Below are 27,671 nucleotides of genomic sequence, written 5' to 3' on the forward strand. Positions count from 1 at the left end.
AGACAATCACCCAGTGTATAAAATAATTGTTCACAGTATCATCATATAGTTTTGCATTCATCACAATTTTTGAAATTTTCTTTACTCCAAAAATAAGAATTAAAGTTAAAAGAACACCCAAAACATTCCATACCCCTCCTCCCCCATATATTTCATGTACTTCTTGTACCCATTTTTCTACTAATCTGTCCATACGCTGGGTGAAGGGAGTGTGATCCACAAGGTTTCCACTATCACACTGTCACCCTTCGTAAGCTACACAGTTATACAATCATCTTCAGGAGTCAAGGCCATTGGGTTGGAGTTTGATAGTTTTGGGTATTTACTTCTAGCTATTCCAATTCCCTAAAACCTAGAAAGGGATATCTATATAAGGCATAACAATACCCACCAGAGTGACCTCTTGACTCCATTTGAAATCTCTCAGCCACTGAAACTTTATTTTGTTTCATTTCTCTTCTCTCTTTTGGTCCAGAAGTCTTTCTCAGTCACATGATGCAGGGTCCAGGCTCATCCCTGGGAGTCACATCCCACGTTGCCAGGGAGATTTACATCCCTGGGAGTCATGTCCCATGTAGGGGGAGGGCAGTGAGTTTACCTGCCAAGTTGGCATAGAGAGAGAGGCCACATCTGAGCAAGAAAAGAGATTCTCTGGGGGTGATTTGTAGGCATAATTATGTGTGGGCTTAGCCTCTTCTTTGCAGTAACGAGCTTCATAAGGGCGAGCCCCAAGATCGAGATCTTGGCCTACTAAGCTGGGGTAGTCCCTAGTGCTTGCGAAAATATCAGGAGTACCCCAGCTGGGGAAGTTTAGTATTTCCACATTTTTCCCCAGTCCCTCAAGGGGGTTTTGCAAATACTTTTTTTTTTTTAAATTTTTATTGAGATTGTTCAGATACCATACAATTACCCAGGGTTCGAAAGTGTACAATCAGTTGCCCCTGGTACCTGCATACAGCTGTGCACCTATCACCGCACTTAATTTTTGTTCAATTTTTAGAACCTTTTCATTACTCCGGACAAGAAATAAAGTGAAAGATGAAAAAAGAAAAAAAAAAAAAAAGAGAAAGAAAAGGAAACTCAAATCCTGCCATATTGCTAACCAATCCCCCTCAATTGTTGACTCATGGTGTTGGTATAGTATGTTGTTACTGTTTATGAAAGAATGTTGAAATACTACTAACTGTAGTATATAGTTTGCCATAGGTATACATTTCTTCCCTATATGTCTCTCTATTATTAACTTCTAGTTGTATTGTCATGCATTTGTTCTGGTTCATGGAAGAGTTTTCTTAATATTTGTACAGTTAATCATGGACATCGCCCACCATAGGATTCAGTTTTATACATTCCCATCTTTTGACCTCCAACTTTCCTTCTGGTGACATATATGACTCTGAGCTTCCCCTTTCCACCTCATTCACGCGCCATTCGGCACTGTTAGTTATTCTCACATCTTGCTCCCGACACCTCTGTTCATTTCCAAACATTTAAGTTCATCCTAGTTGAACATTCTGCTCATACTAAGCAACCACTCCCCATTCTTAAACCTCGTCCTGTATCTTGGTACCTTATATTTCATGTCTATGAGTGTACATATTATAATTAGTTCTTAACAGTGAGACCCTGCATTATTTGTCCTTATGTGTCTGGCTTATTTCACTCAGTGTATTGCCCTTGAGGTTTTGTGATCAACCCTTTTTTTTTTTTTTTAAGATTGTTTTGTTCACACACCATACATTCCATCCTAAGTAAACAATTGATGGTTCTCTGTATGGTCACATATATATGTGTTCACCACCTTCACCACTCTATGTAAGGGCATCTGCATTTCTTCCACAAGGCAGGAGGGAGAGTCAAAGAAAGCAGAGAGGCAAAAGAAAGAGGAAAAATAATGACAGCTAGGAAGTAGCAAAAGGGAAAGTAACCTTAAATCAAAGTAGAGTAAAGAGTCAGACACCACCACCAATGTCAGGTGTCTAACATGCCTCTCCTATGCCCCCCCTTATCTTCATTTACCTTGATATATCGCCTTTGTTACATTAAAGGAAGCATAATACAATGATTCTATTAGTTATAGTCTCTAGTTTACATTGATTGCATCCCTCCCCCAATGCCTCCCCATTTTTAACACCTTGCAAGGTTGACATTTGCTTGCTCTCCCTCGTGAAAGAACGTATTTGTACATTTTATCACAATTGTTGAACACTCTAGATTTCACCAACTTACACAGTCCCATTCTTTATCTTTCCTCCTTACTTCTGGTGTCTCACATGCTCCCAACCTTCCTTTCTCAACCGTATTCATAGTTATCTTTGTTCGGTGTACTTACATTGCTGTGCTACCATCTCCCAAAACTGTGTTCCAAACCACGCACTCCTGTCTTCTCCTGTCACTCTGTAGTGCTCCCTTTAGTATTTCCTGTAGGGCAGGTGTCTTGTTCACAATGTCTCTCATTGTCTGTCTGTCGGAAAATATTTTGAGCTTTCCCTCATATATGAAGGATAGCTTTGCTGGATATAGGATTCTTGGTTGGCAGTTTTTCTCTTTCAGTATCTTAAATATATCACACCACTTCCTTCTTGCCTCCATGGTTTCTGCTGAGAGATCTGCACATAGTCTTATTAAGCTTCCTTTGTATGTGATGAATTGCTTTTCTCTTGCTGCTTTCAGGATTCTCTCTTTGTCTTTGAGATTTGATAATCTGATTATTAAGTGTCTTGGCATAGGCCTAGTCAGATCTTTTCTGTTTGGAGTACGCTGCGCTTCTCGGCTCTGTAATTTTATGTCTTTCATAAGGGAGATGGGACATTTTCATTGATTATTTCCTCTTTTATTGCCTCTATCCCTTCTCCCTTATCTTCTCCTTCTGGGACACCAATGATATATACATTATTGTACTTTGTTTTATATTTAAGTTCCCGGAGACATTGCTCATATTTTTTCATTCTTTTGTCTTTCTGCTCCTTTGCATGTAGGCTTTCAGGTGTTTTGTTCTCCAGTTCTTGAGTGTTTTCTTCTGCCTCTTGAGATCTGCTGTTGTATGTTTCCATTGTGTCTTTTGTCTCTTGTGTTGTGTCTTTCATTTCCATAGATTCTACTAGTTGTTTTTTTGAACTTTCGTTTCTGCCTTACGTAGCCTAGTGTTTTCTTCACAGCCTCTCTCTCTTTTGCGAAATATTCTCTAAACTTTTTGAATTGATTTAGCATTAGTTGTTTCAATTTCTGTATCTCAGTTGAAGTGTAAGTTTGTTCCTTAAACTGGGCCATAGCTTCGTTTTTCTTAGTTTAGGTTGTAGCTTTCTGTTGTATAGGCATCTGACCTCCTAGGCCACCCCAATCAGGTTTTCCCAGATGAGAACAGGCTCAGGTCACAGAAGGAGGAAATGTCCCGTATCTGGTTTCCCTGATGGTTTTTCTTAGAGGATTGATACACCTCTGCTTTTCTGCCCAGCAGGTGCACCTTTCAGCCTGTCACTGCCTGCGTAAGAGGGTGTGGCCTGTGGCTCTCTTCCCCCAGGCTTTGGGGTCTGGTTCTGGAAAGGCAGGCGGTAGAGCTGGGCCCCTCCTTTTCCTCTTGGGAAGCTATGCCCCCTCCAGAGAGGTCATGTGCATATCAATAAGTTCTTTGTTTCTCACTCTGCTGATTAAAGTGTTTTGATTTTAAAATGGCTGAGGCTGTCTTTACTGCAAAGTGTGCTGCAGGCTGAAAATGGCTGAGGTTTTCTCCACAGAGAGAGAAAGGGACAGAAAAGCTCCCAGGTTCACCCATCAGCCAGAGATAGCACCTGATCCTCTGGGCTCCCTGTGCTGAGACAGATATGTCCCCCGCCTCTCCCAAGGTCAGTTGTCACCAAAAGCCTCTGTCTGCTTGTTGTGGATTCACTGTCTGTATTGAGCAGTTAACATTAAAACCCCAGTTGGAACTGGGCTGAGAGAGTGCTGCTCTCTAGCATCCCGAGGCTTCCGTGAGGGAGGGGCTCTCAGCGCAGGTCCATAATTTTACTTACAGATTTTATGCTGTGATCTTGGGCATTCCTCCCAATTCAGGTTGGTGGATGATGAGTGGACAGTCACGTTTGTCTCTCTGCAGTTATTCCAGGTTATTTACTAGTTTTTTGGTCCCTTATGAATTGTTCCAGGGGGGACTAACAGTCTTCCACTCCTCTCTATGCCGCCATCTTAGCTCCTCTGCAAGTATTTTTTATTCTCTGCCCAGATTACTCTGGGTTGTATCATGACTTCACCCTAACCTGTACAAACCAACAAGATCTCACTCCCTAGTCAAGATTCCGTGTAATTATGATATTTAAGTAAATTTACCGTACAAGTTAAATTATATAGTGTGCTACAGAAAATATAGATTTTTTGCCAAATAAACACTTCTTTCTTTGGTCCCACACAGAAGCCAAAGTTTTAAAACACTTCTAATATCCTCTACCCTTAGTCTTATCTATACTAATCTCAACCAAGTCCAGACTTCATTGGGGAGATATGAATGAAATGGACTTGGTTGAGACTGATCCATAATCTTTTCAAATTACCTGATCTGTTGGCCCAAACTTAGAAATTTGTTTAGGTAATTATGTTAAAATTTTAGTTTATTCAATTCATAACTGTTTTTTCTTTTCCGTAATATTTAGATGTGAAAATCACCATGAAAAACTGAGTGTGTTTTGCTGGACTTGTAAGAAGTGTATCTGCCATCAGTGTGCACTTTGGGGAGGAATGGTGAGTACAACAAATTTAGCATATTATTTTTTGTTAGAAACTAGAAGGCACATAAATGCTTGCTTGATTTACGTATAAAATAGTGTCATTTATTTTGCTCTGCATAATGAAAATTAAATACATCTGCTTTATAGAAACTTATTAAAAATTTCACACCTTCTGTTATTCCAGAAGAATCTCTTTGGGGGGATTTGATGTAGTATTTCCTTATATAAATGCTTTATTTTAACCTAAAATCTATAAAGCAATTATTTATTTGTGATTCTTTTCTTGTAGGATCAAAGTCTTTCAGAAAGACCTTCAGTTTTTCCAATGTATTGGCTATGATTTCTAGTTTTGGTATCTTTAAAATGGAACTTACATACTTGTTAATCAGTATGGTCACAGTTCACTGTATCTTGTAATTTTTTTCATCTGTTTGGTTTTTTTTTTCCCTAATTTAACAGCAACTTTTTTAAGGCAGCCTGCTTTTATCAAGTCTAAGGCATTCACATTAGTTTTCCTAGAAGTCATGTTCCATTGTGTACCTAATATTTAATTTATAGTCTTACAGTAATAAATGCAATTGACAAAATTAGGTTTGAGAATAAACAACAGATTCTTCATGGAAAAGTAAGCCACGTAGGAGCAGAAGTGGGTAGGCATTTAGAGTTGCCTGTTATCCATGAGAATTATTATTTGGAAGTCATTCACTTTGCTTTACAGAGAGAATGGCTGGTAGTTGGTTAGACAGAGGTCTGTTAAGAGAGCTTTCTGTTAGAACTTGAATGCTCATGTGCTTAGTACAAAAATAGTTCCCATAATTTAGTACTTAAGTAGACTTAAATAGGTTAAATAGACTTAAATATGTTTTGAGAGGTATTGAAAACATTCTTTCCCTTACTTAAAGTAGGGTATCACATAAAAATCCAGTTTCTTCAGCAGCTCTTGAGCAAATGGCTGGGTGCTTTAACTGAACAAGACAATTCTAATAAGAGCATATGTGTTAAAGGAATTTAATCGTTTATTTACTAATCAGGAGAGTTATAAATTACAATATTAAAATTGTATGGAAAATTGTTTTTAAGTTGTTAGCTCCACAGAATTGTTCTGAGATTTGTGAGGCTAATTTATATTAGCCTTTTATCTCTACAGAAACTTTGTGGCCTGAGAAATGGATTTTGTTGCTTTTGCGAATTATGTCTTTAAGAGTCTTTCACATTCATTCAGCTGTGCTAGATACTGGGGATTCAGTGACGAACAAGACGAATACCAAACAACTAATTCTCCATTTAATTGTTGATATAATAAATTTTAGGAATAAGTTCACAGTGCTGAAGAGAGTGAATAACTATACCATCTGACCATATATCCTAGAGCTAAGCTATGGAGGATGAGTAGGATTAAAAGTTGGAGAGTGTGGGGAAGCAGGATGAAGGGGAATACGTTTTGAATAGGAAATAATTTTGTAAAGTTTTGGTAGGAAGAAGTTTGAGGACATGGAAGAAGGCTAGTGTTGGCCAAGGGGGGAGTGACATATGACATAGTGGCAGATGGTTTGGGAAATCTTGGATTTGATTCTTTCTAATGATTGAAGATTTATAGATGAGTGTTAACATTTTGCTGAAGTCCTTTATAGAAAATCCTGAAGGCATTCTTACATAAGACAAGTGATTTTTAAGCTAGCTCTGGCTTGCTTTAACAAAAGGTAGCCAAAAAAGTAAAATATGTTCAAAATATTTCCTAATTTATTAGTAGCTGTGTAGTGTTACATATGGAACGTAAGTGCAGATGAGATGTGTGAAAATGTTCTAAAGCTACTTTTATTAATTTAAATAGCATGGTGGACATACCTTTAAACCTTTGGCAGAAATTTATGAGCAGCATGTCACTAAAGTGAATGAAGAGGTAGCCAAACTTCGTCGGCGTCTCATGGAATTGATCAGCTTAGTTCAAGAAGTGGTAAGGACTACTGTTAAAAGACCATTATGCCTTTTGTATTCTATAATATATAGCAATATCTAATATATTCTATAATATAAATTAATGAGATACTGAAATGAAGATTTTCAAAGATTGAAAATTTGGTAGGATATTATATTCAATGTATAAAAAGCCAATAATTGACTCTTAACAGAGTGAGTATTGATTTTTAAAGAGTCAATAAGCTTTTCATTCTTGGAACCCTCAGCTTTTGGGAGAGTTTCTATTATCAAGGAATCAACTATTTCTGATGTCCTGAATTGGAGCTTAAAGTTCACTTCTGCAGAAGTGAGAATAATATTTAACTCTACTCTTTGGATATTGTATGGGTCAAACAGCTTTGGTAACCTCTTCTAAGAAGCTTTCATTTATACTATTCTTTGGGAGCATGTGATAAGCTTTAAATAAGTAATAAGTGTACCTTTGGAATACATTCTTTTTAAAGTTGTCGGAATGAGTGTTTTATAAATGTGGTTTACGGACCAATCTCAAACTTCAGGATAGAAATCATCTTGGTTTCACCCCTTCAGGTGTCAAGATCCAAATCATCCTGTATAACACTGTTTAGACAAAAAGTATTTTTGAGTTCTGTGTATGTTATTTTGAAACATAAGCCATTTGCAAATTGGATGACTTCTAGTTGGCCTTCATCTAGCTGCCCTTTTTCCCTGTTACTTCTTTGGCAACATAATCCATTTGGCTATTAGGAATTAGGAAGGGTGTCCTAGGGTTGAGAGTTTCACTGCTTATATTTATATAATATATTGTCGAGGAAAGATTGCTTTTTATTTTCTGTGATATGCTAGTGAAAAGTCTGTATGTTCTCTGCAGTCTTAGAGAAACAAATTTTTTCCTGTAGTTCTGAAGAAAACAAAAAGAAACCTTTGTAAAGTAGAGTAGATAATCTTTTTTTAAAAAACTTCATTTGTTTTAGTATTTTTCAGAAATGTGATTTGGGTATAATATACTTATTTGTTTTTAAATGTTGGTTTTCAATCAGGGATCTGATTGAGGCTCTAAGTTTTTGTTGTGTGTGTTTCCTAAACCAAGTTTTTGTATACAGACCTTTCTATTTAACTGTTAAAATATATACTGTAGCATGCTTTAATTGTTTGAGTCTTTTTTCCTGATTTACTTCAGTGTACTGAATTTTTAAAAGCATTGAGTTAACTTAAGATAATCAACAATTAAAACTTTAAGGTGTTCTGGTGCAAAAGACGGGTGGCAAAACCAAATGGCAGGCAACAACAGAAGTTTATTGAGAGAAGCATCAGGGCAGCCCCAGTCAGCAGAGACTGCTTGGAAGGGAAAACTGCATGGTCAGGTGGTGGGATTCCTTTTTTTATAGGGCTTTTTGCCATTTAGGAGGTTACATGGTGTCTTGGACATATAAGGCACAGGAGCTTTGGCCAATGGGGGATTACACGTAGTTTATCTTGTAACTTGGTAATGCCTGGTTTGTAGATTCAGAGAGGAGAGGTGGGGGAGGGAGGGAGCAGTGATGTGATATGAACAGAAGTGGCACAAAGTGGGGGAGGAAGGGAGCAGGAATGTGGCGCATGGCCCCATCTGCAGCCTGGCTTTACAAAAGAGGGAAATTAGGGGAGAGGCCCTTTTAAAGAGGAAATGAAATCAGTGGACTTTAAGAATTGTTACTGGACCAAGGTGGTGGATTCTTTTGATCGATGCGCTCAAATGACCAATTCCTGGGGTTTCAAAGAGAGAAAGAGTTTATTGCTAGGCATGAATCAGGAGAGCAGTGACCTATCAGTCCAAAATCTGTCTCCCCGATCTGCAGTAATTCTGATAGTTTTATAGCATTAAAAGATGGACAGGATTTAAGATAATGAGTACAGTGGCCCCAGATGATATAGTTAGAAGTGATTTAATTATTGAAGGTTGCACAGATCGACTACATGCTTAGTCACAGAACATATGTACGAAAATGGTGACCTTAATATGATGATGGGTGAATATAATGATGTATAGACAACTTGTAGGTTAATGTCTAAGCTACTGTACATGTTAGGCGGGCCCATTTTGGTTAGACCCAGCTTTGGTTATCAAGATAACTTTGGACTTGGGGTGGGTTAGTTCTGGGCTGACCCTTCATTAATAAACATTAGGGGCTGTCTTTAGTGAGCCCAAGACTTGAAAGTAAAAAAACTGGATAAATGGGTACAAGTGAAGATTAGTCACAAGGTTTTTACAACCACAAGTGCACAAGATAAAGACTGTACAATCATTATCAGAGATCAAGGCAGCTGGATTACAGTTCAGGTTTCAGGTATTTCCCTCTGTCTAATCTAATATACCAGAAAGTAAAAAGGAATATCTGTATAATGATTCAGTAATCACAATCAGTCCTTAAATCCTAACTTTTCAGTTACAGAATTGCATTGTTGCATTGATTATTTGCTTCTTTTTTAGAATTCTTAAATTAAAATTCTTTTTTTCCTGATTATTTTCTAGGAAAGAAATGTAGAGGCTGTAAGAAATGCAAAAGATGAGCGTGTTCGAGAAATTAGGAATGCAGTTGAGATGATGATTGCACGGTTAGACACACAGCTGAAGAACAAGCTTATTACACTGATGGGTGAGAGTTTTTGTATGCTATTTCAGTACTTGGTATTCTAAGTCTCCTTGGGTTGTTACAGACTTGGAAGGAATCGAGCTTTTTGGCATCTCCATTTTTTTTTACAAACTGGACAGATGTTTAACCCATATTTAGAAATAACTGGAGACAAAAGATTTCGTAGCCATTTGGGGAAATAATTCTAATAGCCAATGACCTTATTGTTTGGTAGCTTTTTTTAAAATTCCTAATCAAAATTCCTACAACTAACACTCTATTTCCTTTCAGTCCATCTTCATTGAAGCTGAAGAACTGGCATTTGAAAATATTAGAGTAATTCCCTCAGATTTTCCTTTGATATTTAGGGTCTTGATTCTTTGGGAACTGGTAGGTTTCAGTTTTAATCTGTTAATTGTATTAATTACTTTCCTTTTTGGTTCTTCAAAGATTCCTCATTCTTTGTTTGTGGAGCTAGGATTGAACAAAGTAGTTAAGAGTCTCATCAGTGCTGAATGTAGTGGGAAGTTTTTGGTATTTTTTTAGTGATCTTTGAGCTTAACCTGTACTCTTAAGTCCATTTACTGTTTTGTTGAGTCAAAACCAGTGTGAGTATTTTCTTTATAGTCCGAAATGAAATATATATACTTTAAGAAGATGTGAGCAAAGAATTTTTTGCTTGGTGTCTTGATTCTTCAAAGTTTTAACCACACCTTGGTGTCATTCTAAATACTATTTTATAAATTTTATTTTTATCTTCTTTCAAAAAGATGCATGTATCTTTGAAGTTGGATATTTGATTATTTCACAAATTGTTTTTATATTATAAATCTATACTGTCTGAATTTTCATATTTGTTCACAGACCCAGTAGCAGATAGTCTTGACAATCATTGTTTTAGTTACATTGAGCAGTATAGTTCATTTACATGGTGGAATAGTTAGAAAAAACAAGTAGGCTTTGATTATGCCGGTCACGCGGCATTTAACATAAGTAAAAATCTTAATTCTTTAGTACTCAATTGCAGTCAGTCATACATGTAGATGATCTTATTTTTTCAGGACTTTAAATGCTATTTGAGAATTTCATAAGTTCATTTAGCCATTTAGAGAATCAGAATGTAGGTATGTACGAGAGTTTTTAAAATTGAAGACTTTTTCACTGTTGGTATGGTCTTAAATAGTTGCCAAAGACAATTTGTGTATCTCCCCTTGCTTTTGTGGGGTGAATTGGTTTCATTAAATGTTTTTGTATTTAATTTGATCAGCCAGAAGTCAAATAAGACAACGATACAGATCTGTTAATTTCACTAATTAAATAACTGAGTTGAAACAGTTTCACTTTCCATTAACTTAATTCTTCCTTCTTTTGTTGTTTTCAAATTATTTTCCATTCTGAAAAGTTATAATTTATGATTTTCTAAATAGTTTTTATAATTAAACAGGATACTTTCAGGGCTATCCCTGGAATCATTTCACTATAACCTTACTTAGTATTAGGAGCTAAAGACTTTTATTCATATTGCAGTTTTCATCACTAATTTGTAAGTCAATTATCATAGGGTTGTTGCCCCACAGGCCAATGTCCTTTTTTCTCTTCTAATATGTAATGGGGTAGAAATCACCTCTGGTAATATTGGATCCCAGCTACTAATTTACTTTGACTCCCATGTGTCTTTTTGCAATCAAGAACTTCTGATCTGGGTTTCAAAAATAAAAATTCCACTCATTTCCTCTTTATCAAATTCCACTACTCCTAACTTTTCCTAACTTCACGGAATAGGCTTCCAGCTCTTTAGATTTTGGAATTTACGAAGAAAGTGGTCTGATTTGGCAAACATGCCTAAGTTCTCTCTTTTTTTGAAAAACATGTTCTTTTTTTATAATCATTCTTTTATCTCTGCCTGCCTCTAACTTCTTGAGTCTCTGGGTATTTTTTTGTTGTTTTTCAGTTCTACTGAGATATTTTCACATACCATACAGTCTTCCACAGTGTACAATCAGTTATTTGCAGTACCATCCTATAGTTATACTTCATGACCACAATCAGCTTTTGAACATTTTCATTACTCCAAAAAAAAAAGGTAATAAAAGGACATCTAAAACACCCCATCCCACCCTATTTTTCAATTAATTTTTGTCCCATTTTTCTACTCATCTCTCCATACACTGGATAAAAGGAGTGTGTACCACAAGGTTTTCATAATCGCTGAGTCGCACCATGTAAGAAACATAGTTACAGAGTTGTTTTCAAGAATCAAGGCTACTGGGTTGCAGTTCAACAGTTTCAGGTCTTTCCTTCTAGCTAGGCCAATACACTTAAAAACTAAAAAGGGATATCTTTACGACATATAAAATAACCTCCAGAATGACCTCTCAACTCCATTTGAAATATCTCAGCCACTGAAACTATTTTATTTCATTTTGCTTTCCCCTTTTGGTCAAGAAGACTTTCTCAATCCCATGATGCTGGAACCAGGCTCATCCCCGGGAGTCATGTCCCACGTTGCCAGGGAGATTTACATCCCTGGGAGTCATGTCCCATGTGGTGGTGGTGGTGGGGTGGGAGGTTTACCTGCCAAGTGGGCTTAGGGAGAGAGAGGCCACATCTGAGCAACCAAAGAGGTTCTCTGGGGGGGACTCTTAGGCACAATAAGTAGGCTTAGCCTCTCCTTTGCAGTAACAAGCTTCTTAAGGGCAAGCCCCAAGGTTGAGGGCTCTTCCTACTAAATTGGTAGTCCTCAATGCTTAGGAGAATATCAGTAATAACCCAGGTGGGGAAGTTTAGTATTTCCGCATTTTTCACCAGTTCCTCAGTGTGGGCCCTGCAAATACTTTTTTATTCTCTTGGTATTCTTTTTCACAAGTCCTTCTCTGTTCCAAGTTCAGAACTCTTGTTGACATCACAGTTTGCCTCCTTAATGCTTTCCTCTTTAAGCCCCACTAAATTTGGGGGATGAGTTATTTCAGGATAGTTAATTCTAATGAAATTAATGTTGTTCTTCCAAAAGGAGTGATATATTGGGGAAAAAAATACACCTAATATAAATAATGCATGACAGGTAGAACTTGTTTTATTAACCTTTCATCAGTGGTTTTGTAAACTCACAATTTCTCTAATTAAAAAAAAAGAAATGTAAAGATCTAGAAAACTAAACTTTTTGCTAAAGTGTATTGTCATTTTATATTTCTTAGATTAATAGATCTAAGTTCTGTTTTGTCTAAAACTGTTAAGGTTGGCTCCAAAGTCCTCTTTCAGTGTTACGTCAATATTAGATTCAAACTCTGAAAGCTCTAGGAAAAGCTTTAGGGTAGCTATAATTAAGAATTTTTTCTTACTTGAAATGTGTTTCTTGTTATGCATGTTCAGTGAAAGTTAGTTTCATTCTTAAACTAGTAATGAGCCTGAGAGTTGGCGCTTTACTATTTTTAAACAGGTCAGAAGACATCTCTAACACAAGAAACAGAGCTGTTGGAATCCTTACTTCAGGAGGTGGAGCATCAGGTGGTAAAATATTAAATGAAATAGTTTTTATCCACTTTTGTCCATATCTTTTAAAAGTTTGTTTTGACATTGTTTCTGTGAGGTTTTATGGGGGTTTCATGCAAAAGGAATCTGCTGATTCTTCTCAAGTTTCTCTTAATAAGACTTAAACTGTTTTGTAGGAATAGAATTCTTTTACTGGGAATTATCCATAGAAATCTGTAAATATATAAAATATTGAAATCTTACATTGCAACTTAAGTAGTAGTTTTGAGATAGAATGTTATTGTCACTTTAATTCTTAGGCTAAAATTCAGCATTTTCATTTATTCAGCAAATTTTTATTAAGCACCATGTAAAAACATGCATGGTTTTAGATGTTTAGGGTACAATAGTGAGCAAAATGGAAAAGAATTCTGCCCTCATAGAGTTTATATTCTAGGTTGCAGGGATGTGGGAGGTAGAATGAAACACATAGTAAGTGAGTAAATTAAATGTACACTGTCACATAACTTTTTGATATATTTGATTTGAATTTTTTGGGATTCTTATATTTCTCCGTATGCCTGATAAACAGCTGTCTTCGTTTAATCATCATCCTGTGGATTGCTTTCACTTCTCTTTTGGGTTGAATCCCATGTGTTTTGAATCCCACGTTTTCTGATTCCCATGACTTCCATTCTCTTGGTTTTTTCCTTGTTTTGGTATCACACCTCCAGTAGCTTTACAGCAAGGGTAATCAGAATAAATTTTTTGATACTGCATGTCCGAAAATGCTTCAATTCTATCTTTACGCTTGATTGACAATTTGGCTGTTATGATTCAGTTCATAAATATTTACTTAAATACAGTTGTTTTTTCTTCACTACTTCCATTTTCAGTAGTGCATGTTGTTACCCTTGTCCAGACACTTTATTTTACCCATCCCTTCCAGAGAATAAACTGGTGGAGTGATGGGCAGTTTAGGATCAGCTGCAGTGGAGCAGATGGAAGGGATCTGGAATTCTATGTGCTTTTTTAAAAAAGATAGCATTATTGACATAAAATAAGCTGCATGTATTTAAAGTTTATAATTTGATAAGTTTTGACAAATGTATACCCTTGTAAAACCATCACCACAGTCAAGTTAGTGAACATACCCATTTTCCCCTAAATTTTCCTTGTGCTGCTCACAGCCCTTCTATCCCTTCCCACACTTCCCTTTCCAGACAACCACTGATCTGCTTTTCTAGAGTTTAATATAAATGGAATCATACCTTATGTCTTTCTTTATTAGTTTAAGGAGAATTATGTTGAGTTTTATCCATGTTGTGTATATCATTATCAGTAGTTAATTCCTTTTTATTGCAGAGTAATATTTCATTGTTTAAGTATGTACCACAATTTGTTTTTCCATTTATCCATTCAAGGTCATTTCGGTTGTTTCCAGTTTTGGGCCATTATAAATAAAGCTGTTGTGAACATTTGTTTGCAAATCTTTGAATGTACATATGTTTTATTTTCTCCTGGGTACCTGAGAGAATGGTACTCAATGGCTGTGTCAAATGGTAGATATATAATTACCTTTTTCTGTAACTGCCAACTGTTTTCTTATGTGATTGTACTACCAGTGGTATTCCCACCAGTGGTGTATGAGAATTCTGGTTCCTTCACATCCTTGCCAACACATTGTATATTTACCTATTCTCATAGGTGTGTTGTACTATCTCATTTTGGTTTTAATCTCCATTTTCCTGATGACCAATGATGTTGCATATCCTTTTTTAGGCTTATTTATAACATTTGACTTCTTTGAAGTGTCTCTTCAAATCTTTTGTCCATTGATTTATTGGGCTGTTAATTTTCTTGTTACTTAGTTTTGAGAAATCTTGACACACATTCTGAATATAAGTGCTTTATCCATTGTCTTTCCATTTGCATAAGAGAATGTCTTTCCATTCTTCTTAAGATCAGAACTTTTTAATTTTTATGAAGTCTGGTTTATCAGTTTGTTCTTTCATAGATTATGCTTTTGGTATTGTATCTAAGAAATTTGGTCATGAAGATTTTCTCTTTTGTTTTCTTCCCTGAAGTTTTATAGTTTTACGTTTTATTTTTAGGTCTGTTGATCCAGATTCACTTATTTATATATGTGAAGTGTGGATGCAAGTTTGTTCGTTTGTGTATATATATATATATCCAGTTGTTCCAGCATGATTTGTTGAAAAGACTGTCCTTTATACACTGAATTGTTTTTGAACATTTTTGAAAAGTCATATATCTATTTCTGTATCTTTATTTTCTTTTGTCAATTTGTCTATTTTTATGCCAATACTATAGTTTTGAGTACTGTAGCTTTATAATAATCCTTGAAATCAGGCAGTGTTAACTTTCCAACTTTCTTCTTTTTTAAGAGTTGGTTTGGCCATGCTAGATACTTTGAATTTCCATGCAAGTTTTAAATTCAGCTGGTCAATTTCTACAAAAAAAGTTTTCTGAGATTTGTATTGGGATTGCATTGGATCTTTTTTTTTTTTTTTAATTCAGTTTTATTGAGATATATTCACATACCATACAGTCATCCATGGTGTACAATCAACTGTTCACAGTACCATACTATAGTTGTCCATTCATCACCCCAATCTATTTTTGAACATTTTCCTTATATTAGAAAGCACCAGAATACAAAATAAAAAAAAGAACACCCAAATCATGCCCTCCTCCCCATCCCACCCTATTTTTCATTTAGGTTTTATCCCCATTTTTCTACTCATCCATCCATACACTGGATAAAGGGAGTGTGATCCGCAGGGTTTTCACAATCACTGTCACCCCTTGTAAGCTAATATATAATCGTCTTCAAGAGTCAAGGCTACTGGGTTGGAGTTTGGTAGTTTCAGGTATTTACTTCTAGCTATTCCGATACATTAAAGCCTAAAAAGTGTTTCTATATAGTGCGTAAGAATGTCCACCAGAGTGACCTCTCGACTCCATTTGGAATCTCTCAGCCACTGAAGCTTTATTTCATTTCATTTCGCATCCCCCTTTTGATCAAGAAGATGTTCTCAATCCCACGATGCTGGGTCCAGATTCTTCCCTGGGAGTCATATCCTTTGTTGCCAGGGAGATTTCTACCCCTGGGAGTCAGGTCCCACATAGGGGGGAGGCAGCGAGATCACCTGCCAAGGTGGCTTAGTTAGAGAGAGAGGGCCACATCTGAGCAACAAAGAGGTACTCAAGGGGGGACTCTTAGGCACAATTATAAGCAGGTTAAGTGTCTCCTTGCAGCAGCAAGCTTCACAGGGGCCAGCCCCAAGACAGAGGGCTCAGCACATCAAGCCATCAGTCCCAATGTTTGTGAGAACATCAGCAACAATCCAGGTGAGGAAGTCCAACACCTCTACATTCTTCCCCAAGAGTACACTTCAGGGGGCCCCCAAATATATATATTTTTATTCTCCACCCAAATTACTTTAGGATGTGTTGCTATTTCATTCTAATCTATACATACCTACCATAGCTCACTTCCTATTCAAAGTTCTGTGTAATTATAGTGTTTGAACAAACTGACTGTAGAAGTTACAGTGTTTAGAAGATATAGGTCCTACCCCAAATAAACATCTCTTCCCTTGGTCTCACATGGGAGTTGAAGTTTGAATTCAGTAAGTTTCAACCTTTACCCTTTGGCCCGATTTGCTCTAGCCTTAACCATATCTGCTTTATTCATATCTCTAATTCAAGTCTGGGCTCTATTTCAGCTTTTTTTTTTTTTTTTAACAGTTGTTTTATGCATTAATACTGATATTCGTATCTGCTGAGCTCTAGCTCTGAGTTTCAGGTGTAACACAGATACCCAATGTTCCGGAGACCAATCAGTTTATACATTAAGGAATCAACGCCTCAGAGTTTGGAGATAGCCATTACAATTCAGGAATAGATTTGACTGCTGTAAGAGCTTACAATCTAGGGACCATTACAATAATCATTTCCCTGTTAGGCTGTGCTCTAAGATTCAATTCTGAGTTTACACATTATAGTTAGTCCATATTGGTGAGGCATTATAGTGTTTGCTTTGGTTTCTGGCGTACTTCACTCAACATGCTGTCTACAGGAACCATTTACCTCGTTGAGTGTCTCACAGCTTCAGTCCTTCTCGTAGTTGCTAAATATACCATTGTATGCTTACACCACAGTTTACCATTCTGTTCCTCAGTCAGTGTACCCTTAGGCCACCTCCACCTGCATTGGATCTTTACAACAATTTGGTGAAAAGTAAAATGTAAATACTGTGTCTTTTTATATCATTCCATTTACTTAAGTCTTCTGTAATTTCTTTCTGTTTTTAGTTTTAAGGGTACAGGTTTTTCACATCTTGTCAGATTTATTTGGTATTTCAGTTTTTTTGATGTTATTGTAAGTGGTATGTTTTAAATTTTCAATTTCTGATTGCTTGTGTCTATACGATTGATTTGTTTGTAATTTATATATATATATATATAGAGAGAGAGAGAGAGAGATCTTACATCCTGCAACTTGCTAAGCCTATTTATTAGTTCTAGTAGCTGAGTTGTAAATTCCTTGGATTTTCCAAAGACAATGATGTCATCTGTGAATAAAGAGTTTTCCCTTTCCAGTCTTGTTACATTTTACCATTTTACTGGCCAGAACTTCCAGGACAGTGTTGCTTAGAAGTTATTCACCACCGAGTATGTTATGAGAATTTTTATTAGAAATGAATGTTGGATATTGTCAAATGCTTTTTCTGTGTGTATTTAAAACGTTTGGTGCTTTTTTTTTAGTTTATTAATATGATAAATAACATTTAAAAAAATATTAAACTTACCTTGCACTCCTGATATAAACCCTAGTTTGGTTGACATATAATACTTTTAATATAGTGTTGGATGTGATTAGCCAAATTTTTGTTTAGAATTTGTGCATCTGTGTGCATGAGGGATATTGGACACTTTCCTTTCTCAAAATATCATTGTGTTGCTTTGAAAGTATGCCCTTTTTCAATTCTCAGGAAGAAGTTGTGTGGAATTGGTATTTTTTCTTCCCTTACATGTTTGGTGGGATTTACCAGTGTAGCCCTTTGTGTGTCATTTTCTCTTTGTTACAGATTTCATCTACCAATTCATTTTCTTTAGTAGATATTTAGCAATTCATGTTAACTAGTTCTTGAGTGAGCTTTGGTCGTTTGAGTCTTTCAAGGAATTGGTCTATTTCATTTGAATTGTTGAATTTATTGGCATAAATAAGCTCATAATATTCCTGTATTCTTTTTTTTTTAATTAAATTCAACTTTATTGAGATATATTCACATACCATACAGTCATCCATCGTGTACAATCAGCTGTTCATAGTACCATCATATAGTTGTACATTCATCACCTCAATCTATTTTTGAACATTTTTCTTGCACCAGAAAGAATAAGAATAAGAATAAAGCATAAAAGTAAAAAAGAACACCCAGATCATCCCCCCATCCCACACTACTTTTCATTTATCTCTTATTCTTTTAATATTTGTTGACTTGACAAGTCATCTCTCTCCTTCCTGGTAACAGTAATTTGTGTCTTCTCTCTTTTTTTCCCTGATCAAGTCTATCTAGAGGTTTATGTATTATTCATCTTTTCAAAGAAATAGGTTATGGTTTTATTGTTTTTTTCCTATTGTTTTTCTATTTTATTTTTGTTTTGATTTTTATTTCTTGCCTTATATTTGCTTTTAGTTTAATTTACTCTTCTTTTTCTAATTACTTGAGGTGTAGGCTAAGGTTGTTGATTTGAGACTTCTCTTTTTGCTGCTGTAAATATCCCCCCATGGTATATACTTGGAAGAACTGAGAGCAGGGATATGAATGGATATTTGCACACTAGTGTTTATGGCAGCAGTATTCACGATTTGCATTGACTTATGAATGGAATTGTGAACTGTTGTATGCGTACAACAGAATGTTGAGTGGCTTCAGGAACGACTGAAGTTGTGAGGCCTGCAACCAGGTGAACAGACCTTGAGGATAGCATTTTGAGCAAAATAAGCCAGAAACGAAAAGACAAACATAATGCCTCACTAATATGGACCAAGTATAATGTGCAAACTCGTGAGAATTCAATCTTAGAACATAGGTTGTCAGAGTATGGGTAATTGTAAGGGCCTCTAGGTTGTAAGCTTTTTATAGCAGTCATGTCTTCCTAAGTTGTAATGGTTATCTCTAAATTCTGAGATGCTGAGCTCTTTGTGTATAACCTGGTCAGTCCCTGGTACTTTGGGTGTCTGTGTGACACTCAGAGCCAGACTTTGGCAGCTATGAATGTCAGTATTCCCCCATACAGCAACTGTTAAAAAAGCTGAAAAGGGTTCAGATTTCAATTAGAGATACGAATGAAGCTGATTGAATACTTTTTAAAATAGTCAGTTAGTCCTTCTGTTATGCTTGTTTTCTTGTCTGTTTTTTTTAATCCCATCTTTGTTGCTACTTTCAGAAGTATCCAGTACTGCTAATTGCTAACCCTTTTGAGTCTTCTGCGTTGTAAATGGGTTACTTTTCCGTGTTTTGTTTCCAGTGATAAAAAGATTCAGCTTTTCCATTTGTTCATTGGTTTTTCAGTTTTCAAAATTTTGTGGTTATCCCTTTTTTTGTTTTAATCCTTGTGGGATTTTAATTCCTTATTATAAAAAGTTTTTGCTGATATTATACGTTTTCCCAGAGAAACAAATATAAATTTCCTTCCTTATCTTGAAGTCTCCCACTATTTTAAATTGTAAGCAGGATTCCACCCCCCCCACCCTGTATGTGGAATATACTGAGGTCAATTCGAATATTAAGAGTAGAACCAAAGCTGTTTTCTTACGTTATTTTTTATATCCCTCTGGAAAAGCTTTTATAAAAAAATTAGTGTAATTTTTTTGTGTGTATTCAGCTTTAGTTATGAGCTTACTTAACTTTATTACCTTGACCAATCAGAATGGTACATTGGGTTTACACTTCATCTCCTGTGTTGACTTCTCTTCAAACATACTTCAAACTTATGCCTTTTATTTCATTTTATTGCAGGAATATGTAGCTCTGTAGAAATAGGAACACAGAAGCACAGGAACGGAATTAACCTGCCTTTTGGTTTGGTGATTGGCTCTGCTGTATCTCAAATATTGTAAAGCAAGTGCCACTAACGCTTTAATCAGACCTGATTCTGTACTGGCAGGGATGGGGATAGGGGCATGTTAAAGCAACACAACAGTGGTACTAGGAGCAGGGGTAGTCACCAAAGAGAAAATTTAAAAAAGCAACTATTAACCAAAAAACTCTAACCTCAGCCTCTTAAGATAGATCACAAACCAAAATTTCGAAACACATAAAATCTAAAGAAAAGAACTCATCCTAGAAAGAGATAATATGAAAGAGTACTTAAGTGATGTGGAAGATAATTAGGGTTTGTATGTGTGTATTTCCAGAAGAGAATGGAAGGAACGGTAAAGAAGTAGTATTTAAAGTACTAATCTTAGAATTTGAAAAAATTGATGGAAAATACATCATTCATACTGAAAACAGCCTCCAAAGATAAATCTATAGCTGACACTCTGTGGGGAGCTGGGAGACCATTAAGAATAGAGATAAACCTTAAAATTTCCAGCAAGAAAAACAGATTACCTATAGGAAAACAAAAGGAAAGTGATTAAATTCTTCTTATCATCAATAATGAAAGCCAGAAGTTAATGGAAAAATATTTTGGAAATATGAATAAAAATTATCAATGTAGAATTTTATGTTTGGTAAATCATGTAAGATTGTGGCCAGTGTACATTTTCAGACATATAAAGACTAAAAATTGTTAAAGAATTACTTTGAGATCGTAGTTTAGTAGGAAATGTTATTCAGAGGGATGGTGTGACATCGAAACAAATGTCAGCTTAGAAATTGATAAAATATTTTGTAAATTTTATTTACTGCTAATTGTATAAGTTAAAAAATTTGTTTCAATCAAACATTAAAAAACTCAGTATTAAGTTAGTGAGAGTTGTATAGAAAGTGGTTAAAGCATGATAATGTCCTTGTTATATTTAGATGTAGGAAACAGTGAAATATTTTTGCTTTATTAGAAATGTAGTTAGATATGCATGTTAAAAAGTTTTGAAGTAACCACAAACACAAGAATTGAGATACAATTTTACACTATACACAAGTGTTAGTTCCAAGTGGACTAAAGACCTACATCTGAAGATCCAAATTTGATTATTTTTAGAGGAGAATATCTTTGACATGGGCTAAGGAAGGATTTCTTAAGACAGTAGAAACAAAATATAGGACAAAATTTTTGAGGGCATGAAAATTAAAAACTCGTTGAACTTCAAACAGAAAATCTTCAACTGCGTTGACAAGCCACAATCTGGTTGAAGTTATTTATTACTCCTATAACTGAACAAGAATTGGCATCCAGAATTGATAAAGAAATAAAAGTCAAACATAAGTAGCCAGAAAATGTCATAAAAAGTGAGCAGGTCATTTGAACAGTTTGCAGAAGAGGATGCCCTGATGACCAGTAAACATGAAATTTCACTAGTAATCCAGGAAATATAAATTTAAACCACAATAAAATGCCTTCTTAAGTACATTAGATTGGCAAAAATTAATAAAGTATCAAATGTTGCAAGGGTGTACAACAAAGAGAACTTTTACATGCTGGTTGAACCATTTATCTGCAAGCTACTTTGGAGAGCAAGTTGCTGATATCTCCTGAAATTTTCAGTGTTTCTACTCAGTAATTTCAGTCTTAAGTAATATACCCCAGATAATCTTATTTAGGTGTACAAGGTGCACTGGATTCTTCACTCCAGTGTTATTTTTAATAGTGAAAAATAGAAAGCATCCTAAGTGTCCATTGATGAAAAGATAAATTGTGATGCATGTGTACAGTGTAATTCCTTAAAACCTTTGAATTGAATAAAGTACATCAACGAATATCGATGTTGGTTGTATCTCAAAAGCAGAGTTGCGTGAATACAGTAGGCTGCATGGTCAGACAGATTGTGATAGTAGTTATGTAAAGTTTGGGAACATTCAAAACAATTGTGTATGTTGTTTATGGATGTATATACACACAATAATCTTAGAAAAACCTATATGGTGATGATAAACTGAAGTTGATGGAGTGAGTTAACTTTGGAGGAAACGGAGGGAGGAATTGGGGTCCACAAAGGTATCCCATAGTAAAAATTCAATACAGGTTTAATGAAAAATATAAATTAAACTTAAATGCATATATATCTTGTGATTTTAATCATAACATACCTTAGAAGGTGATACTCAAATAATATTAAATCATTTTAAGTCAATTATTTAAAAAACATTAATATTCTGGGCAAGGGCTGACAATAAAATGAATGACAAAATATTCAGTTACTTGTTTTTTCCTACATATTATCTGTTGCCAATGTGTTGTTGTGGATCCAAATCATAGGGTATCATTATTCTTGGTAAACTAAAATCAACTGTGATCATAAAAATATAAACCCAATTGTTGTAGGTTTGAGAGTTAAGTATCTATTAAGACTCTCCTTTTATTTATTTCCTTTCTAACATTATCGTCCATATGATGCTTTATAGTTTACAAACTCATCTGTATTAACTCATGATCCTTATAACAAACCCAGTGGAGCAAGCAGTGGTATATATTATTATTCCAGTTGGACACATAAATAGTTGCACAGATTTTCACCCCGATTCATGTAATTAGTGAATGGCAGAATTAGGAATTCAAATCACTTCTTTTGAACACATCAGTGGTCTTTTAACTACTATGCTTATTTTAGTGAAGTTGGATTTCTCAATTTTTACCTTTGATATAACTTTTAAAGTAGTGTTTCCCAAATTGATTTTTTGTGTGTTTTTGTTAGATCTTAATATTTCTCTTTTCTCTGGTCTGCTATTTTAGAAACACTCAAGGTCTTTCAACCTGTATGGCTTTATTCATTAATATACATGATGGCTTCACTCTACCAGTTTGAGTGTATATTTGCAACTGCTTAAAATTGATCTTTAAAATATGAGGAGAGAAGAATGCAGTAAAATCAAGTATACTTTTTTAGTGAATTTAATGAAATTGAATGAGTTGAATGAATTTTAATTTCATTCAAATTAGAATGAAAATCTAATTTATATTCTTTTTTATGATTTTTAATGTAATTTTATTGAGATATAATCACATAATATGCAGTCATTCAAAGTGTACAGTCAGTTCACAGTATTGTCTTATAGTTGTGCTTTCATCACCACAGACTTTGAACATTTTCATTACTCCAAAAAGTAAAATAAAAATGAAAAAAAGAACATTCAAAACACTCCATTCCCCCCACCCCCATTGTTCATTTACTTTTTTAAATACAGTTTTAGATACATTCACACACGGTACAGCATCCACAGTGTATAATCAGTTATTTAAAGCACCATCATACAGTTGTGTGTTCGTCACCAGAATCAATTTTTGAAACTTTTCCTTATTCCAGATAAAAATAAAAGTAAAAAAGAACCCCTAACTCTTTCCATCCCCTCCATCCCACCCTATTCTTCATCTAATTTTTATCCGCATTTCCATTCATCTGGCCATACATTGGATAAAGGTAGTGCCTCCCCACAAAGATTTCACAGTTACACAGTCACACTATGCAATCTACATAGTTATACAATCATCTTCAAGAATCGGTCAATGGGTTGCAGTTCGACAGCTTTAGGTATTTCCCTGTAGCCCTTCCAACACACTAAAAACTAAGACGTAATATCTATATAGTGCATAAGAATACCCTCCAGAGTGACCTCGACTCCATTTGAAATCTGTCAGCCACTGGAACCTTATTTTGTTTCATTTCTCTTCCGCCTTTTGGTCAAGAAGATCCTCTCAGTCCCACAGTGCTGGGTCCAGGCTCATCTCCAGGAGTCATTTCCTGCGTTGCCAGGGAGATTTCTATCCTTGGGAGTCATATCCCATGTAGAGGGGCAGGTAGTGAGTTTACCTGCCGAGTGGTCTTAGAGAGGGGGCCACAACTGAGCAACACAGAGGCTCTCTGGGCGGGACTTCTAGGCACAATTATAAGTGGTCTTAGCCTCTTCCTTGCAGTCACTAGCCTCACAGGGGAAAGCCCATTAAATTGGCAGTCCTAAATGTTTGGGGGAAAATCAGCAATAGCCAGGTGGGGAAGTCCAACACTTCTGCATTTCTTCCCAACTCCTTGGGGAAGAGAGAAGGCGGGGAAGGAGGGAACCGCAAATACACTTATACTACCTGCCCATATCACTCTGGGATGTGTCGGGATTTCACCCCAGCGTGTACAAACTCACCAAATCCCACCTCCCATTCACTGTTCCCTGCACCTATGGTGTTCAAACAAACTGATCGTACAAGTTAAATTATCTCGTGCTACAGAAAATATAGATCCTGTACTAGATAAACATCTCCCTTGGTGTGACACATAAGTTGTAGTTTTAAAACCCAGTCAGTATCGTCCTTTACCCTTGGGCCTGATTTGCCTTAAATCAAAATAAATAAATAAATAAATAAAGATCAAGAGTCTTTATAGATTCTTAACTCTAAATCCACTTTGAGAGTCATTTTATTTTTCTTTGTCTCATTTTTTTTCAATTATATAACCAGAATAATTCTTATTTTCTTTCTTTATGGAAAGACTTAAGTTAATGTGAATAGTAATTTTGTGTATTCAGATAATGTTTCTCCTCACACAGTTGCGGTCTTGTAGTAAGAGTGAATTGATATCTAAGAGCTCAGAGATTCTCATGATGTTTCAGCAAGTTCATCGAAAGCCCATGGCATCCTTTGTTACCACACCTGTACCACCGGACTTTACCAGGTATGACAGATTTTTAAAACTTTATTTACATTTGAATTGTATGTGCAAATGTATATACTTGTTTCAAAAGAATACGTTATTTCAGTTCTTTTTTTTGTTGAGGTAAAATTCACATAACATTGAAATTAACCGTTTTAAAGTGAAAAATCAGTGACATTTATTACACAATATTGTATAACTACCACATCTCTAGTTTCAAAAATTTTTCATCACCCCAGAAGAATATTGAACCTGTAAATAACTTTCCCCATTTCCTCCTCCCCCTGGTCCCTTGGCAACCACCAGTCTGCATTCTCTCTCTGGATTTTTTTCTGGATATTTTTACTCTGGATATTTCATGTAAATGGAATTATATAATAAGTGAACTTTCTTGTCTGGTTCTTTCAGTTAGTATTATTTTTGAGTTTTGTTCACATTGTAGCATGTATCAGTATTCCTTTATATGGCTGAATACTCCATTGTATGCATTTGGGCTGTATCCATATTTTTTGCTATTGTGAATATTTTAGGTCTCCAGTTCAGTGGCATTAATTATGTTTGCCATCATCACCATCTGTGCCGGTTTGAATGTATTGTGTCCCCCAAATGCCATTGTCTTTGTAGTTTTGTGGGGCAGACATTTTTGGTGCTGGTTGGATTTGCTTGGAATGTGCCCCACCCAGCTGTGGGTGATGACTCTGATGAGATGTTCCCATGGAGGCGTGGCCCTGCCCATTCAGGGTGGGCCTTGATCGGTGGAGCTATATAAATGAGCTGACTCAAAGAGAGGAACTGAGTGCAGCTGGGAGTGATGTTTTGAAGAGGAGCAAGCTTGCTAGAGAGGAACATCCTGGGAGAAAGCCGTTTTGAGGCCGGAGCTTTGGAGCAGATGCCAGCTGCCTTCCTAGCTAGTAGAAGTTTTCCAGACGCCATTGGCCATCCTCCGGTGAAGGTACCTGATTGCTTGGACGCTTTGTGGCCTTAAGACTAACTGTGTAGTGAAATAAACCCCCGTTTTATAAAAGCTTATCCATCTCTGGTGTTTTGCATTCTGCAGCATTAGCAAACTAAAACAGATTTTGGTACCGGAAGTGGGGTGGGTCATGAAAAGAGTTAGAATTATCTCTCAAGCCATTCACCTCAGGGCACTCTGTTGCATTTTCATCTCTTAAAACAGGATTAATCTTTCCAGACAAAAGAGTGAGGGCTGCTTCCTCAGGGGAGGTGATTACAAGATTAGCAGGCATTGAAGGGTTAATCTCCTTAGGTGGGGGTTGGGTGGCAGGCTCCTTAGGGCAGACTGGAGGCAGAGAAGCTGTTTCCCCAGGACAGCCCTCTACAGGTAAATCTAACAACGACCCAGCAGAATCCAGGGTTCCAATGTCCTCACTGTCATTATTATCAATCCATATGTCCCCATCCCAAGTTTCCGGATCCCATTCTTTTCCAATCAATGCCTTTACTTTAACAGCAGACATTCTGAGAGGTTGAGATTTTAGTTTATGATGTAAATGTGCTACTCGCACAATAAGAGACTGCGTCTGATTTTCAGAAACCTCCAGTCTGCGGGCACAGGAAATAAGATTTTCTTTCACAGCACAGATGGAACCCTTTACATCTGTCATTCGGCTTTTAAGTTTTGAATTTGAAGCCTTTAGCTCATCCCTTTCTCTTACAACTGTATCCAAAGTATCTAAGAGCAGCCAGCCAACATCATTATACCTCTTAATACTGCAAAACTCCGTGAAAGTGTCGAAAACACTGTCACCCAGAGCCTCGCTTCGTACTAGAGCACAATTAGGAGAATCAAATGGTGCTATTTTGCCTATTTCCTTTGCCGACTCCTGCCATGGACTGTTAGTACCCTCTTGATTATTGGAAATGGAGTCATTAGTGCCTCTGAATCTAATCAGAGTAGAAACCAGAAGCTGATGGCTTGGAAAATTACGAGCTTCCAAGGGGTGGAATCCCTGAAGCTATAGCCCAACATGAGGATGTAACCAAACACGGAACCCAGCGGCCATTTCAGTACAAGCCAAGATTGGAGATGGAATTATCCAGAAAGGATTTGTGGAAAGTCCTATTGTCTAATGGCTTTGACCCCTGTGTGCTTCATGCAAAGCCAACAGAATTTTTGCGAGATCTTTATAGACAGAGCCATTGCCGGTCTGGACTGGAGGAGACAGACAAGGAAAAAATTAAAGGAAAGATCTCTTCAAAGACAGAGCCATGGAGGTTGAGGTCTGGAGTCAGGAGGTCTCGGGCTGGGAGAGCGGAGCAGCCCACACGCATGGAAAGGGTGAGTTTGCCCTGGAGGTCGAGGGCGGGCTTTCCGCCTCGATGCTCTGGAAGAGTTTTGCCACCTCAGGTCCCAAAGAGGGTGGAGCACATTTCCAGGGAATTGGGGAGAGCCTGGCTGCCACCTCACTGTTCTGAAGGGGTTGAGCGTGTTTGAGGAGGGTGGAGCCAAGAAGGTGGTCTCCTCAATGTGTGGATATGTTGGAGCACTCACCCTAGCATTTGGAGAAGAAACGGCTGCCAAAAAGGCCCTTGGGAAGGGTTAGGCTCCGGCTCTCTCAAGCCCCAAGGATGCAACGTTGTTTTGTTAATGACTCTCAGACTTTGAAATCTAATGGAGTTTGTCCTGCGGGTTTTAGGAACAGTTTTGTTCCTGTTAACCCTGTTTTCCTTACTGTTTCTCCTTATGGCAATGGAAATGTTCATCCTATGAATGTCTTTCCTTTGTATATTGGAAGCACATAACTTGTTCTAGGTTCACAGATCCACAGCTAGAGGGGAATTATGCCTTAGGACTGACCAAGCCTAAATTAATTTTGATGGGATTTTGTACTTAAGTTTTGTTACTGAAATGATTTAAGTTTTTGTGATATTGTGATGGAATGAATATATTTTGTATTTGGAAAGATAATGTCATTTTGGGGTTCAGGGGGTGGAATGTGCCGGTTTGAATGTATTGTGTCCCCCAAATGCCGTTGTCTTTGTAGTTTTGTGGGGCAGACATTTTTGGTGCTGGTTGGATTTGCTTGGAATGTGCCCCACCCAGCTGTGGGAGATGATTCTGATGAGATGTTCCCATGGAGGC

The 27,671-nt window shown here is 36.5% G+C and overlaps 1 protein-coding gene across 10 annotated transcripts in view; it reads left to right on the forward strand.

Annotated features, from left to right (window-relative positions):
- TRIM37 (tripartite motif containing 37) overlaps nucleotides 1-27,671 on the forward strand; it is a 230,264-nt gene that overhangs the window by 37,698 nt on the left and 164,895 nt on the right. For 7 of the 10 annotated variants that reach the window (XR_005212803.1, XM_037810100.1, XM_037810103.1 and 4 more), the window contains exons 5-9: nucleotides 4,644-4,731; nucleotides 6,550-6,672; nucleotides 9,166-9,289; nucleotides 12,702-12,772; nucleotides 24,465-24,589. Coding sequence is in view for 9 of the 10 variants with exons in the window: in XM_037810100.1 (XP_037666028.1) it covers nucleotides 4,644-4,731; nucleotides 6,550-6,672; nucleotides 9,166-9,289; nucleotides 12,702-12,772; nucleotides 24,465-24,589 (531 nt within the window). In the remaining variant the exon portion in view is untranslated. The remainder of the gene's footprint in view (nucleotides 1-4,643; nucleotides 4,732-6,549; nucleotides 6,673-9,165; nucleotides 9,290-12,701; nucleotides 12,773-24,464; nucleotides 24,590-27,671) is intronic. The other 3 variants (XM_037810101.1, XM_037810097.1, XM_037810104.1) reach the window with 1 other exon arrangement.

Source organism: Choloepus didactylus, chromosome 18 (assembly GCF_015220235.1).
Source record: "Choloepus didactylus isolate mChoDid1 chromosome 18, mChoDid1.pri, whole genome shotgun sequence".
NCBI classification, from domain to species: domain Eukaryota; kingdom Metazoa; phylum Chordata; class Mammalia; order Pilosa; family Megalonychidae; genus Choloepus; species Choloepus didactylus.